Source organism: Capricornis sumatraensis, chromosome 3 (assembly GCF_032405125.1).
Source record: "Capricornis sumatraensis isolate serow.1 chromosome 3, serow.2, whole genome shotgun sequence".
NCBI lineage: Eukaryota > Metazoa > Chordata > Mammalia > Artiodactyla > Bovidae > Capricornis > Capricornis sumatraensis.
The window spans coordinates 8,199,619-8,215,970 of record NC_091071.1 but is presented as its reverse complement, the minus strand read 5'-3'; the positions used below and the strand labels follow the sequence as shown (position 1 = coordinate 8,215,970).

Below are 16,352 nucleotides of genomic sequence, written 5' to 3'. Positions count from 1 at the left end.
GAAGGTATTTTTAAATGGAGATGAGAAGGAATTATCAAGAAATGGCTGGCTGGCCACAGAAGTCTAAACCCCAAGCCCTAAGCTGGCGATTCCATAATTAAGACACTGACACCACCCAGGGCACTCGGCTCCCTGCGGACTCACAGAAAATCTGGTATAACTTCACTTTTCTATCAAGAAAAGAAAAGTTATTTTCTCCTTCTTCTTTGTTCAGACATAACATCACCAACACAGCTCTTTAAATATCTATGCCAGGAGGCTATATTTAGTGACTGTTTGGCCCTTAAAATGAGCCTGATTTCCTGTGGCAAAAAGTTCTCAGCAACAAGGAGAGGGGCCTAGAGAATTCCAAAGCACTGACTGACAAACAGCGTCAGAGCTGGAGATGTTCAAACAGGGTAAGAAAGAAGCTGACTGCTTTTTCTGGAGAGGTGACTGGCATCCAAGAGAGAGGGAGAAAAAGCCTAATAAAAGGGTGCTTTATCTGAACACTCCCAGAGTCATCCCAGAGGACAGCCTGACACCAGGCAAGCATTTGGGCCAATAATCATATATAGTAAATACTGTCCTCTTTCAGAGGGGCAGGAGGGAGATCTGTTTACTCACTCATTCACTCAACCATTTACTCACTCATTCACTCACCCATTTCACTCGTTCACTGGTTCACTCATTCACTTACTCACTTGTTCACCCGTTCATTCACTCGCTCACCCACTGATTTGTGCATTTCCCTATAGGCAAACCCTATGGTTTGCAAAAGCTCTAAGTCATGGGCCAACAAGACATACAAACCACAAGACTCGGAAGGGCATCCCTAGAGAGGGTCCTTGGAAGGGCACAAAGCAACTGCTGAGGGGGACCTGCAGGGTGATGGGCACTTCCGTGGGGGCCAATTGAGAAGGTTTCACAGGAGGGGAAGCCACCACGGGCACTGGCTACTGCTCTGAGCCCTCTCATTCAAATCCCTCACTGAGCCCAGATGTCAGTACATTATCCCATGGACTGGGAGCTTTCCCAAGCCTCGCCCCCTTCCCATGATAAGTAACCAAGCTGGAACTGGAGCTAAGCTTGTCTGACTGCAGCAGGTAGAGGCTGGAAGCAGTGTGTCTGCGAAACCACAAAGTCCTCCACGGCCATTTCTCCCTCTGAGACCTCGGCCGGGCCGGGGGCGGGGGGAGCTCAGAGCAGGTCTTCTTTGGAGAAGCCACCCCACCCTGCTGCCTCCCCTGATGCAGCCCAGACTTTCCACGCTTTCCCTCCTCAAACCCCACTGTCCCATCCCTACGTCTGTGGGGTCTCCAGGGTCCCCATGATGACCCAAGGGAGCAGCGGAATGTACATTTACTCAGCCCTGACTAACGTTTGCCAAGCAACATGCCATTCTTTTTTTTTTTTTTTTAACATTTTAGTTTGAGATAATTTTAGACTTTCAGAAGAATTGCAAAAAATAGTACAGAGTTCCCGTACATCTTTGCCTGGCTTCCCCTTATATTAACTAACATCTTATATAACCCTAGGAAAAAATCATCAAAATGAAGAGATTAACTTTGCTACAATGGGCCCTGTGCTCAGTCATGTCTGACTCTTTGCGACCCCTTGGATACTATAGACCACTAGGCTCCTCTGTCCATGGGATTTCCCAGGCAAGAATACTGGAGTGGGTTGCCATTTCCTCCTCCAGGGGATCTTCCTGACCCAGGGATCAAAACCTGTGTCTCCTGCACTGCAGGCTGATTCTTTACCTGCTGAGCCATCAGGGACTAAGCCCAAAGTTTCGGGAACATTCCAGACCACCAGTGAACCTAGGTAAGTCTCAGAACAGGGCAGGCCCACCCTGAAGGAAGCCCTGCATTTATTCCCGCCTGTGCTTCCTGACTTTCAGTCAGCTCCCTCGAGTGCAGACACCATCAGGATCCTATAGTAACTCTGGGATTTCCCACCTGGGTTTTTGTTTTTTGTTTTTTTTTTAATAGCACAGCACTTACTTGATCAAAAACAAAAAAAAAATTTTTAAGTTAAGTAACTTACACCTATGATCTTCAAACCTGGAACTGCACCAGAGAACTCCATGGCCCGGCAGGAAAGAATGTTTTGAACAGGCTGCTGAATTGTTTTTCCAGGAGAAAATGTCTGTGAATAAGTGCCAAGTGGAAATCCAAAGTTTTCTCTATGGCCACAGAAAGCACGGATGAAATAAGTGTCCCTGTAGGTTTAAAAGGGTGGCCTGTTTGGGTTCCACTGGGCTTCTTGCTGTAGGGCACGAGTTACCTGTTATTAATACCATCTTGGATTAGCTTTTATCGCTGCCATAAAAAAATTATCACAAACTGAGCAGCTAAAAACCACACCCGTTTATCATCTCACAGTTCTGTAGGTCAGAAGGCCAGTAAGATCTCACTGGGCTAAAAATCAAGGTGTCAGCAGGGCTACATTCCTTACAGGGAGCTCTGGGGAAATTTTGCTTTGAAGGTTATTCCGGTAGTTGGTAGGATCCAATTCCTTGCTGTTTAAGACCTGAGGTCCCCGCGTCCTTGCTGTGTCAGCCAGGGGCCACTCTGAGCTCCTAGAGGGTCCCTTGGGCCCTTGCACGTGGGCCCCTCCCACTCAAAGCCAGCAGTGGCAAGTTGAATCCTTCTCCCATTTGGAATTCCTCTGGCTTTCCCTTCTGCCATGTCTCCCTTCCACTTGGCAGTCAGAGAAGGTTCTCTGCTTTTAAGGGCATGTGATCAGACTGGTCCACTTGGACACTCCAGGCTCCTCTGTTTTTTTTTTTTTTTTTTTTGGCCATGCCATGCAGTATGTTGGATCTTAGTTCCCTGACTAGGGATTGAACCCTTCCCCCCTACATTAGAAAAAGGGAGTCTTGACCACTGAATAGCTAGGAAAGTCCCTTCTCTCCATATCTTGAGGTCCTTAATTATATCTGCAGGGTCCCTTTTTGCCATGTAACAGAAGATATGGCTATGTTGATGGTGGGGGCATTCTCTACCTGCTACATCACATTTCTGAGATGCAGAAGGAACGCCAGTCAGCCGGCCAGTAGAACATAAACCAGGAATCCTGGCTCCTAGTTCCCATCCAGGCGTGTACTGTGGCTGCACGTAGAACCACCTCTGTCCCTCCCACTGAAGTCTCCTCTCCTAAAACATGCTCACAGTTATCCTACCAGTGTTGCCAAAACTTTCGTTTTAGGTCAACATGACACAGATCAAATGCATTCACTTGGTGGGGAGCACCTGCCCTGGGTGAGAATTGGGCCCCTTCCCTCTTCTGTTGCAGCAACAATCAAACACAATCAGGTCCTTAAGATGCATCATTAGTTCACTCAATAAACATCTCCCAAGGTCCTTCTGGGTGCTGAATCCTGTGCATGGGGTGCAGAGGCCTACAGAACAGGCTAAGCTATAGGGGAGCTCACGGTCCCAATGTGGGACAGACCCCCAGACAAACATGTTAACACAGAACAGACAGAAGTGTATACGTGCTAAGTTGCTTCAGTTGTGTCCGACTCTTGGTGACCCACCAGGCTCCTCTGTCCGAGGGATTCTCCAGGCAACAATACTGGAGTGGGTTGCCATGCTCTCCTCCAAGGGATCTTCCCAACCCAGGGACTGAACTTGCGTCTCTTGTATCGCCTGCATTGGCAGGTGGGTATTTACCACTACTGCCACCTGGGAAGCCCAACAGACAGAAATACCATTCACTAAATCTGCCTGGAGAAGGGAGGGGGGACTTTCCACAGGAGTGGCCACGAAGGTGGGACTGACCAGATGGAAAGAGTTTGGCAGGTGGATAAAATGGGAGAGGCGTTCTGGGCAGAAGAGAAGGCTGCCGCCTGGAAAAACCAGGAGCGGAGAAGCCGTGGGTCATGCTGGGAGCACTCTAAGGTGCTTGGTGGCGCTGGGCTACAGGAAGTGTGGGCGGCGGTGGCTGGACATTAAGGCTGGCAAAGCCTGGCTCTGTGTCATGCCAACGAGCTTGGGTTTCAGCTTAGAGCTACGCATAACAGAGGTTTTTAAAATCTGGAGTGATATAAACACTTTGACCTCTTAAAACCAAACTCTGGCAGCTAAGGCAAGGGCAGAACTTATGAGGGTTAAGACTGGAGGGCAGGAGGGCCAGGTGGGCCGTGCAATAAATAGCTAAGTCTTGAGATGAAGGCCTGAACTCAGGCAGAGGCGGTGGCGGAGAAGTCGGGGTGATGTGAGATGCAGTCAAGGAGACAAGAACAGCAGGACTCGATGACTAGCTGTAGAGGTCCAGGCAGAAGAGAGGGGTCTCTTAGAATGAGTGGGACAATTCCAAGTGGAACGGCCTGGGATGGTTTGTAAACTGAGGTTCCCTGAAGCTGAGAACAAAAAAGACTGAGCAGGTCTGTGGCAGGAGGTAGAGTCCAGGTTTGGATGGACTGGCTTTTCCTTCCCTTCCTTCCTTCTTTCTTTTTTCATTGCTTGTGTTGGATTTTTCTGAGCAGTAACAGGGCCTCGGCTGCACAGGGAGGTCCCATCCTGGAATAAGGGTCTCAAGGGAAGCAGGAGATGGCAAGTCACTTCCAAGCATGAGTCAGGGAGATGACAATCAATAGGAAGTCCCCAAGGACCACCCACAGTTACATCAAAGGGACGGGGTTTCCAGGGTCCCTCTGGGTGGCTCCAATTATGCTCACGTGATCCCAGATTCAGGGACTGTAAATCAGGGTTCACAGTTCAGAACTGGGACCAAAAATGGCTGATGCTCACTCAGTCCTTCACCAAAAAGATTTTATCCTTCATTCCACAAACCTGTACAGAGAGTTGCTCAGGGCCAGACGCTGCACCAGGAACTTAGCCGACAAAGAAAAGGCACTCAACGTATATTTTTTTTGAAACTTCCCAGATGGCTCAAGTGGTAAAGAACCTGCCGCCAATGCAGGAGACCCGAAAGATGTGGGTTCAATCCCTGGGTCAGGAAGATCCCCTGGAGTAAGAAACGGCAACCCACTCCAGTATTCTTGCCTGGAGAATCCCAGGGACAGAGGAGCCTGGTGGGCTACAGTCCATGGGGTCGCAAAGGGTTGAACATGATTGAGCAGCTGAGCACACATATGCCAACCCTGGAGAGGGAGAGCCCTGGGCTCACCTGTGACTCCAGGGGAAGCTGATCTTGCTCAGAGAGGAAACCACAGCACTCACGCCTGTGTATCTTTCTGATGGATTATGGGAAATGAGAGGGAAGAATATAGCATCAGTTAAGCCAGATCCAAGGAACACCAGAGAAGGTATATGCATCCAGGCCAGTATGGGAGAGGGGCCACGTGGCAGCCTAACACAGAGCAAAGTCACCAGGGGCTGGCCCCAGGGACCCCGCAGCCAGACAGAGACCCCAAAAGAACCACTGACAGAAGGTCAGCATTTCTGCCATGTTCCCAGGTGACAATCCTCAAGCTCCCAGATTCTCAGAGTGGCTCATCACGCCTCGTTGTTGTTGTTCAGTAGCCCTGTCGTGTCCGACTCTTTGCGACCCTCTGGACCACAGCACGCCAGGCCTCTCTGTCCCCCATCATCTCCGGAAGTTTGTCCAAGTTCATGTCCACTGCACTGGTGATGCCATCCAGCCATCTCATCCTCTGATGCCCTCCTCTCCTCCTCTTCTCCTCCATCATGTCTGGCTTGATCTAAATCTTTGGAGAAGGAGCCAAGTCTGAGGTTCTGTGCCTACCATCTGGGTCTTTGGTTTATTCAAATGTGCTTTCTTTTGAGCTTAGAGACATGGTTTCTTCTCTCATTCTCTCCTTAGAGAACTTCTCTCTAATATATTTCGTATTTAACAGACATCCTGAGCTGGGGCTGGTGTAAAGCCTTCTGCGAGACACTGGGGCAACTCACCAAAAGATGAGTGAGGAATGAGTACCTGTCTGCCACTGAGGAAGGGAGACACAAGACACACGTCAACGGGAGCCGAGGGCACCATGCTAAGCGTGGCCTAATGACAGGTGTCACCCGCCCCACTCCGTGTTACAGCAGCGCTCGGAGTGTGCAGCTTGTAGACGCATGATTCATAAATCAAACACTTCCCAGCTCCAGGGCAGCATCAGAGGCACTTTCACGGGGGAGGCTGTGTTTGAGAGAGACCTCAAAGGGTGGGTGGATATCTAAATGGCAGGTTCTTACTTAGCCTCCGCAAGACAGTCTCCTACTCCCTGGAAAGAGGCTTTTTATAATCTTTTGTATTCTGAAATATATAAATAGAGAGAACTGCATGAAGCGAAAAAGCACAGCTTAATGAATTATCATAAACCACCATCCAGGCCAGTACACAGATGGATGGCAGGACCACAGAAGCGCCCCTGTTCTGAACACCCTCCCCCTCACTCACCTCTCCTGCACTCAAAGGTGACCTTTATCTGGGCTCTTAGAATAATCAGTCCCTTTTTTCTTTACAGTTTTATCATCTATGCAAGTACTCCTAAGTCCCAGTTTTGCTTTGCCTGTTTTTTGAACTTAATATAAATGGAAGTCTTCACAGCTGTCCTTTGAGAGTCTGTCTCTTCCCCCACCCCCAACATTATGTTTGTAAGAGTCATGTTGTGACTTAATCCTGGTGGTCCAGTGGTTAAGACTTCGTCTTCCAATGTAAGGGGTGCAGGTTCGATTCCTGGTTGGGGAGCTAAGATCCCATATGCCTCACAGCCAAAAAACAAAACATAAAGCAAAAGCAATATTGTGACAAATCGAATAAAGACTTCAAAACAAATGGTCTATATCAGGAAAAAAGAGAGTCCCCCATGCTGTTGAGGGTAACTAGAGTTTGCTCATTTTCACTGCTATGTAGTATCACCACGACAGACAAGATCACAATTTACTTATCCATCTACTGCTGATAAGCTCTTGAGCTGTTTCTAGTTTGGGGTTATTACATAACATGATTACGAATAAATATTCTTCTATGAATACCTTTTGGTGCGTGGTACATTTCTGTTGGGTATATTGCTTGTTGTGGACTTGGCGAGTTACTGAGTGTGCTAATTTTTGATGTCGTTGCTGTTGTTCAGTCACTAAGTGGTGTCCAACTCTCTCGCAGGCTCCCCTGTCCTTCACTATCTCCCGGAATTGGCTCAGACTCATGTCCATGACTCAGTGATGCTCTCCAACCATCTCATCCTCCACCACCGTCTTCTTTCACCTTCAATCCTTCCCAGCATCAGGGTCTTTTCCAATGAGTTGGCTCTTCACATCAGGTGGCCACTGGAGCTTCAGTTTCAGCATCAGTCCTTCCAATGAATATTCAGGTCTGATTTCTTCCAGGATGGACTGGTTGGACCTCCTTGCAGTGCAAGGGACTCTCAAGAGTCTTCTCCAGCACCACAATTCAAAAGAATCAGTACTTCAGTGCTCAGCCTTCTTTATGGTCCTATGCTCACATCCATACATGACTACTGGAAAAACCATAGCTTTGACTAGAGAGACAACCAAGCTGTTTTGAAATACAGCTGCACCAGTGTCCAGCCCCATCAGCAGTCCACGAGTGCTTGCATTGCTTCACATGCTTGCCAACACTTGGCACTGTGAATTTTTTTCCCATTTTCATTTCTTTCATCCTGATGGACATGTAGCAACATCTCAGTTTAATTTTTACCTCCCTGCTTACTAACAAAATTGTACACCTTTTTATATGTTTGTTGGCCATTTGCTTATCCTCTTTTGTGAAGTTCCTCCTGCTTGTTTCTCTATTGGGTTGTCCTTTTCTGGTTTTCCTTTTTTTAAACATCTTCTGGATACAGGCTTTTCTGATAGTTGCTATGCTGTGCTGCGCTCAGTTGTGTCCGACCCTCTGTGACTCTATGGACTGTAGCCCACCAGGCTCCTTTATCCGTGGAATCCTCCAGGCAAGAATACTGGAGTGGGTTGCCATTTCCTACTCTATCTGACAGTTGTGCTGTGCTATGCTGAGTCACTCAATCATGTCCAACTCTTTGCGACCCTATGGACTGTAGCCCACCAGGCTCCTCTGTCTTTGGGATGTGATGTGTTGCAAAACATCTTCTGGGAGGAATTTCAAATGTCCAAATAAGTCAATTGAAAAAAAATCTAGGGAGTAAAAAAAAAAAAAAAAAAATCTCTGTACCTTTTTGAAGTTACCAATCTTGGCCAGGCTTCAGCTTTAGGGGCTTGGAAAAAAAAGTGTACAATCTGAGATCAGACCCACCAGGTTCCAGCCTCAGCTCCTTAGCCACTTCCTGGGTGCTCCTGGGCAAGCCACAGAAGCTCTCCGGGCTTCAGTGTCCATGCCTGAGAACTGACCAAAATTACCTACTGCCTGGTTGCTCTGTGGCTGAAAAGAGGTTACTGGTAAACGTACTTTGAAAACTTCACACAGTGATGGTTAAAACAAGTGACTGGCCACACTGGCTTCCTGAATAGCCCAGTTTCCTGGGCTCTCTGAGCACTAATCGCAGAGGTGGCAGTAAAGGGCGGCCTTTCAGATCCAAGAAGATGCGTGCTCTCTCCCCCACGGGCTGTGCCAGACAACACCTTGGGTCCCCAGCCCCCTCCCCGCAGCGTCAAACTTCACTGCCCACAGCCGGGAACAGGGCTCCTCCCTGCCTGCCCAGACAGGAAAACAGGAAGCAGTCACCATCCTGCCAAGAGGTGGGGCTGACAAGTTCCCTTTCCTAGGTGGGCACCTCTCCAGGCCGTCAACCCTTCTGGATGCAGGAGAAGGCCTGGCCACTGGCCAGTGGTGCTGCCGCCCCAGGCTATACCCCGCGCCCCGCCCAGGCCTCCCGCGCACTTGGTCCCAGGGAGTGGAAAGAGTGGGCCTGCAGATGGGGAGCATAAAACGAGCCTCGCCAGTGCCTTGAGAGTGAGCAACACTTTCAGAGCCCAGGTGGGGCCGGGAATCTTCTCTCCTGGACCACGCGGACATACCCCATCCCTTCCTACGGAGCAGCACCGTCCTTTTGTGAGCCCCACATCACTGGTACTGGAGCCCCATCCCACAGACAGGGGGCATTTGGGAACCCCTTTCAAGACAGCAGTTGACAGCTCAGAAGAAACAAGTGTCGTGATCTTAATGTGAAAGGCTGCTTACAGGCGTTCTAAAAGCTGAAATATTTGAGACCTGGAAGGACCCTCAGAAATCTTTTCCAGCCTCCTCATTTTGCAATGAGATGCAGGGGCAGAGCCAGACTTTCTGTTCCTGTACTCATCCTAACATCCCAGACTTCCTATTCTTGTATTCATCCTAATGTCCCCAGACTTCCTGTTCTTATACTCATCCTAACATCTCTTATGCTCAGCCCCAAACTCCAGCACCTGCACAGAGGCCACTGCCCTTGGGCATGTCCAGGGGCCCAGAACACCAGACCAGTTTCTCTCCCTTCCTGATAACCTCTTCTAGCTCAGAAAGATCTGACCTGAAGCAGAATGAAGCCCTAGGAAGTCCAAGACCATGGTTTGGGAATGTTTATCAAGTGTCTGAACTTGATGGAAATTCAAATCATTACCCTTGAGCCTTAATTCTGTTTCCAGCCCCATCAGGCTCTTTCCTAAGTGAATTCTCCAACCAAGCTCTCAGGAGCTGAGTGATGCACTTCCACGGTACCTTGGGTGCCCAGACCTGGCACACAGGGCAGGCATCTAGTGAGATATAATCATTAGGGAAACTGAAGGAGACAGAGAGAGAACCTCCAAGATGTGCAAAGAAAAGCGTTCTGCAAGCAGAGGCCTGCCTACGGCCCCAGGCTGCTGTAGATCCTCTGACTGTTGTACATTCACATGTTTGGCAAACAGGCCCCAGTGCCTGCCTCGTGCAAGGGCCCGCTAAGACTCAGACCCTGCCCTCATGAGCTTCCAGTCTTAGGACTTCCCTGCTGGTCCAGTAGCTAAGATTCCACACTCCCAAAGCAGGGGGCCCTGGTTCGATCTCTGGTTGGGGAACTAAGATCCCGCATGCCAAAACTAAGACTCGGTACAGCCAAATAAATAAATAAATACTGGGGAAAAAAGGAAAAAAGAACTTCCAGTGTGGAAAGGAAGCCAAGATGTGAGCATAGATGAACAGGAGAGACATGCAGTAGGGAATGGCCCCTGCACACCTGAACCAGATCACAGGAGCTGCCTGGTGGAGGATGCTCTGTGAGGACAGGGATTAGGGACCCTGAAGGTACCACACCCTGCAGGGTCTCTGGGCAGCCAGCACAGGTTTTTGGAAAAAGCGAGTTACACGGGCAGTGCTGGGCATTAGGGACAATCCACCAGTCATCAGGCTCTTTGAGGGGGCAGAAAGGATGGGATTACAAAGATGCAGGCAAGAGGAAATAGGGCAGGGACAGCGATTGGAGAAACATCACAGAATGCAGTGTGGCAGAGCGGGCAAGAGGCAGGGAGGGCTCCGGGCAGATCCTGGGAGATGACGGGAGTCACGGGAGCGGGGCTCAGGTGTTCACCGGCTGGGGAGGCCCAAGTGGAGTTTGGGGCATGAGTGGTTTATCAGGGAGCAGACGTCCAGTGGGAAGTGGTCACGCAGGCCAGGAAGTCGGTGTCATGGGGGTGAGAACAGAAACCATCAGATGGAAGTGAGGGCGAGGAAGTAGACAGGAGGTAAAAGAGAAGCGGGGTGAGGACAGAGCCTTGGGGATCCCAAGTTTCCCCAAGGGGAGGAAGACGGACAGGAGCCAGAGGGGCCTAGGCAGTGCCACGGGGCCGGCAGTCGGAAAAGCCAGGCTCGCGGGCCGGTCTTCCTGGCTTTGAGTCCCAGCTCTGTCATTTACTCACTTCAGAGCCTTGAGCTGGTTATTAAGCCTCTCAACTTCAACTGCCTCATCTATAAAACAGGGTGGTGTCCTGGTGGCTCAGACAGTAAAGAATCTGGCTGCAATGCAGGAGCCCCAGGTTCACCCCCCGGGTTGGGAAGACTCCCCTGGAGAAGGGAATGGCAATCACTCCAGTATTCTTACCTGGAGAATTTCATGGACAGAGGAGCCTGGCAGGCTATATAGTCCATGGGGCCGCAAAAGAGTTGGACGTGACTGAGTGACTAACACTTCATAATCTGTAAGTATTTTGTAACGATTAAAAGGGGAGGTCTGTGCAAGGCCTTTACATTTGCACAGAGTAAGTGTGATCAATGCTGGCTTTTCTCATTAGCATCATTGGGAGGAAACCAGAAGAGAACAAAACCACGGAGCCAAAGAAAGCTCTCAGCATCCTTTCTAGTTTTCAGTACTGACTAAGGGAGCAAGCAGGGGACAGTATACAGAATCTTTTATGTTAGAAGCCATTTCGGTGTAGCCAGGTCTGAGAACCACTGATCCCTCCAGCCCAACCCTAAAATTTTTCAGCTGGTGAACTGAAGGCTGAGCATCTGCTGAAGATCATGTTCACGACGGCAGATGATGTAAATGTGGAGAAGAGGCCTTGCCATCTGATTCTGAAGCCCTGGCTGGTCTATTTGCTTGCTGTGTGACCTTGGAAAAGTCACTTGGCCTCTCTGAGCCTGAGCTATCAAATAAGATAATGGCTATAAATCACCTAGCAAGTCCCTAGGACCCAGCAAGCCCTTCACAAATATCTGTTTCTGTCTCCTGGCTCTTCTCATTATATGATTGGTTAGCACCTTTCACTCTGTCGTGGGCTCCATCCAAGAGAGCGTGACTAAGGGTTTGTCCCTTTCTCTGTGTTTCCAGAGCCTCGTGCTCTCTTCTGATCCCAGCACTCAGCTGCCACAGAGTGCAGCAGCTCAAACTTCCGTGTCTGGTTGAAATACAGGCTCTGATGCAGCAGGTCCTGCCCTGCTACTGGCTCCAGCATTGCCAGCGCCGTGGGTCCTCTGTCCCCCTTGGAGGAGGCCTGCTGTGGCCGGTCCACCTCCCCGCTGACTCATGAGCTCCTCTGGGGCCAGTCTCTTTATCTTACTCATCTCTGTGTCCCCTTCACAGTATGTACTCACCAAGAGGATGTTGAAAAAACAAGCAAACCATGGAGAAAACCATTTTCCAGCTAAGTAAATAGAGACAGGACATTTTGTCTGTGAGTGGCAACCCTCCTGATTCATTCCACGCGGACAGTGTGGTGGACAGGGCCTGAGACCTAGAACCAGGGCCTAGAACCCAGAGTCTTGGGTTTGAATTCTGACCCTTTCATTCACCAACTGGCAGTCCTGGGCAAGTTACCAAGCTCTCATCCACACAATGAGGGTGATAACACCCACCACAGTGCAGCCCCAACAGTGCTAAAACTTACAAACTATAAAGTGCTCCAGGCCACATATCATTATTACTGTAGCTTTTTTGAGGGCAAGATCTACTTTTTATGTCCCCAGAGCCTGAAGGGCGCTGGTAATGGGCTGGGTGGGCAGCACACCGGGGGTCTAGCTGGAGCCGGGGGCTGGCAGGGACAGTGATCACGTGAAATATAAGGATGATCCCAGGAGAGTTGAGGAGGGAAGGCTTCCTGGAAGAGGCTGACAACCGGTGGGAAAACAAGTCTGGTCTGAGGGCACAGACAGCTGGAGCGCAAACCCGATCGGAAGGAAGGCAGGGAACTCAGAGTCCATGGAGGGGCCTGGGGCAGGGCCACGGGCTGAGAGCGCAGAGACAAGGCAGGACCAGGAGGGAACTGGGGGCCATTAAGAAAGAACATCAAGTAATCACAGATGTGCCCTGTGTCCCAGAGCTGAGTTCCCCATCCATGCCAGGCATCCTGGCCGGGGCCAACTCGTCGCTTTGGACCCAAGACTACAGTCACTTCACCACTAACACCAGCCCTAGGCACATGAGGACCGAAGTTCGAGTGAGACACTGTCCCACCCTCAGGAAGTTCACGGGGTGCTGGGGGTCACAGGGAAGCGGGGACAGGACAGGGAGCAGGTGCAAGGCGTTTGGATGTGGGAGGAGCCGATTCTGCTCTGTCCACCTTAACTGATGAATCTCATTCACATCCACCTCCAGACCATACCTTTTCTCCTGGTATGCCCCATCCCTTCGCTCTCCCCAGCAAGTGCAGGCTCAGGCTGAAGGATGGGGTTCAGACCTCAGAGGGCTCCCACCTGCTTCGCACCCTGACAGCCTGGACTTTAAGCAATCACTCCTGGTAATCACTGCATTAACCAGGAACACTTCTGTCCCTCTGCTGAACAGTTCATCACACCCTGCCCCAGTACTTGGCCTTTTTTCTGGTCCCCTCAGATTATAGCAATCATCATTGCCACAACCAACCTGTGAGGTAAGTAGTATCCTTATTTTGCAATAAGGAACCCAAGGCTAAGAAAAGTTGGAAAACTTGCCTGGGACCACAGCCCCTCCATGTGCCTGGCTATCAAACTTCAGCCTCTTCCAGCTCCCATACCAGTGCTCAGCCCAGTACTCAGAGGCCACACAGAGCTGTGGTTAAAGGTTGTGTGACCTTGGGCAAGTTACTTAACTTCTCTGTGCCTCAATTTCCTCCAGATAAAATGTGGTTGATACTCACCCCATAGGTCCTTGTCAATATCACCTCACAGTACTTTACTGAAATTAAAGAAGGTGATATAATAAAGTACTCAGAAAAGTGCCAAACATAATTAGTTACAATCATCAGTCTACCTTCACTGATTCTCATGGTCTCTTAACTCATTAAATTTTTTTTATAACTCATGTTCATATGGCTCAGACTGTAAAGAATCTGCCTGCAATGAGGGAGACCCGGGATCGATCCCTGGGTTGGGAAGATCTCCTGGAGAAGTGAATGGCTACCCATTCCAGTATTCTTGCCTGGAGAATTCTGTAGACAGAGGAGCCTGGCAGGCTGCAGTCCATGGGGTTGCAAAGATTCAGACATGACTGAGTGACTAACACACACATACATTGGGTAAGTAGTCATTAAACAATACACATTTTTGCAGACTGACTAAGGTGAGGTTTTAGAATTATTCTCTTTCCTTTTCTTCACTCTTATTGCCCTAATAGTTTCAACAACACAGAAACTCTTTTCCTGATTCATTCTACCTCCCTTACACACACACACACACGAGCCGCTAGCTCAAATCTGGCCAATTATCAGTGTCCCACAGAATGTAAGATACTGCCTAACACTGACCTAGACTCTCCTTGTTGGGACGGCCCTGGATAGCTAGAGAAACTTTCACAAACCTAATTTCCATCACTATAATGGGTCAAACTCTTAGGTGTATTTCTCTATTGCTCCAGTTTTTACCGGAAACTCTAAAAGGAATGAATTACCATTTATTTTCCTTGTCCATTACAAGAAAGATTTACACAGTTTCCTGGAGCAAGAAGCCTTGTGTGCCCAGGCAGCTAGACGAGGGCATAATGCCCATAGCAGACAAGCATCTGCCTTCCTTTCTGGGGTCCAATCCACAGAATTAGAAAATAAAGCTTAAACCCAGCCAGACCCTGGGAGAGAGAAGTAAAGAGCCTTCTCTCCCATCCCGTGTGGGGTAGAATGATGACCTAGGGAGGGGACACTGCCTACTTTACACCACCTGGACACACCTGCGAAGGGCCAGAGGTGCCTGGAAAAAGAAGAGGAATTAGTCCCCTGGGTTTTCATGAAAAGCTTCCTTCTTTGCAAGATTCCCTACATGGAACACTCAATCAGGACCTCACAATCTTTATCTAAAACCCCACTGCCCTTCCCTCACATGGTACTAAGTTTGGGGAGGGCGGTGGGGAGCAGAACAGAACAGGAGAACCAGCTTCTGGCAGCGGAAGCCCCCTGGCTCTTCAAAGGTTCCACTCCGAGAGCAAGAGTGAGCGTGAGTGAGGAACAAACTTGCCCATACAACTTTGGCAGTGGGATTAAAAGAAGTGCTGTGCCCTTCGAAATGGATTTTGCATACAAACCAGCTGATGAACACCATAAACATGTCAGCTTTATTCAGTCCAATCAATACACCAGGCATTAAAACTCTGAGGTAAAAATGGATTGTGGCTTTTTGTTGATGACAGTGAGGAATTTTGGCCCCTAGCCCTGCTCAGGCTGGACAATTTAGGGCAGGCTGCCTATTAGCTGTCAGGCACATTTGGGGGGATGAAATAAAAACCTCGATTCAGGGTTCTGGGCACCCCAGGACAACCCAACTTGACCAGAATCGGGGCCACTGGTCCAGGACCCTCAGTTTCTGTCCTTGGGCCGGCCCCCTCCTCCAGCCCCCGGTCATCTTCCAAACTCGGCCACACACCGCATTTCCTACATTCCTTCCTCCCGGCTCGGACCCCTTCAGTCCGGTCCTCCGAGGCCGACAGCTGGGGGCTGGCGTGAGCCAAGCTAGAGGCACAAGGAAGGGGATGCTAGGGACGGGGGAATGTCAACGCAGTCCTGAAGTGATCGAGCAGAGAGTACAGGGGGCCCCAACCCTCACATCCCCGACTCAGCGCCCCACTCTCTGCCCCACACTTGCGACCCCCAGCGGGCCCCCCGCCCGCCAGGGACCTTCCCCAGCTAGGGGCACCCCTTCCATTCGGCCCCCTTTTCGCGTTCCTTCCCCTCTCACCGCCCCCGTGACCCCTGCCCTGCCCCGCCGGGACCGGCTCCAGTCGGTCGCACCGAGCGGATCGTGCCAGCTGCTCGGAGCCGCCCTGCCCTCTCCCCCAGGCCAGCCGGGATGGCCCCGGGGTCCCCGACCTTCCCAGATCGCCTTGACCACCGCACCAGATGCTCCCTTGCTCCGTCCTTCCTTGGGCCTGCAAGATCCCTACTCCCTTCGAGTCCCCTCCAGGACACTGCGGGATGCCCCAGCCGTGCACGACCCGGGGTGTCCCCCACCCCGCCCCAGTCCTCACCTGAGTCCGCTCAAAGCTCTCCCGCTCCGCCGCCTCCATCCCCGCGCCGACCCCACGCCGGCTCAGCACCTTCGGCAGGGGGTTGGGGACCTGCTTCATGGAGCTGGCCATCCGGTCCATGTCGCCGCACGGAGCCGAATCAGGGGCCCTCGGCCGCCCCGGGATCCCCACGGCGCCGCCCGCCCCTCCCTATCCACTGGGATCCGGCGCTAACGGGAAGGCGCCCGCCTCCCATTGGCTGAGAGCGCTGCTACTCTGCCGAGGCCCCGCCCCAGCCCAGAGGCTTCCCCGTCCGCCCCCGCCCTCTCCAGAGCCCCCGCCCCGGCCCTACCCTGCCGGGCGCTCCGGACCGTCAGGCGCGCCGGGACGGGCCCGGAGGCCTGTCGGTCACCGGCCTCCACCGCCCCTGGCGGGGGCGGGCCTGACCTGCCCTAGCCCGCCCCTTCCCCGACGCCCAGAGCGCGGCTCTCCCAGCCGCTGGCTGCACCCGCGCGTTCCCAGCGAGCCGCACTCTCCCAGTCCCCCCACCCCACCCCGGGCGCCGCGAGATCCCGGCTAGGTTGGTGGGCGGGGGTCAAGCTGGCGGTGAGTT

At 51.3% G+C, this 16,352-nt stretch overlaps 1 protein-coding gene across 1 annotated transcript in view; it reads right to left on the bottom strand.

The window, feature by feature from the left end:
- The window catches only part of HIP1 (huntingtin interacting protein 1), a 133,532-nt gene extending 117,652 nt beyond the window's left edge, over nucleotides 1-15,880 (bottom strand). The window contains exon 1 of the mRNA XM_068968833.1: nucleotides 15,761-15,880. Coding sequence (XP_068824934.1) covers nucleotides 15,761-15,880 — 120 coding nt within the window. The remainder of the gene's footprint in view (nucleotides 1-15,760) is intronic.
- Between the last annotated feature and the right edge of the window lie 472 nt (nucleotides 15,881-16,352).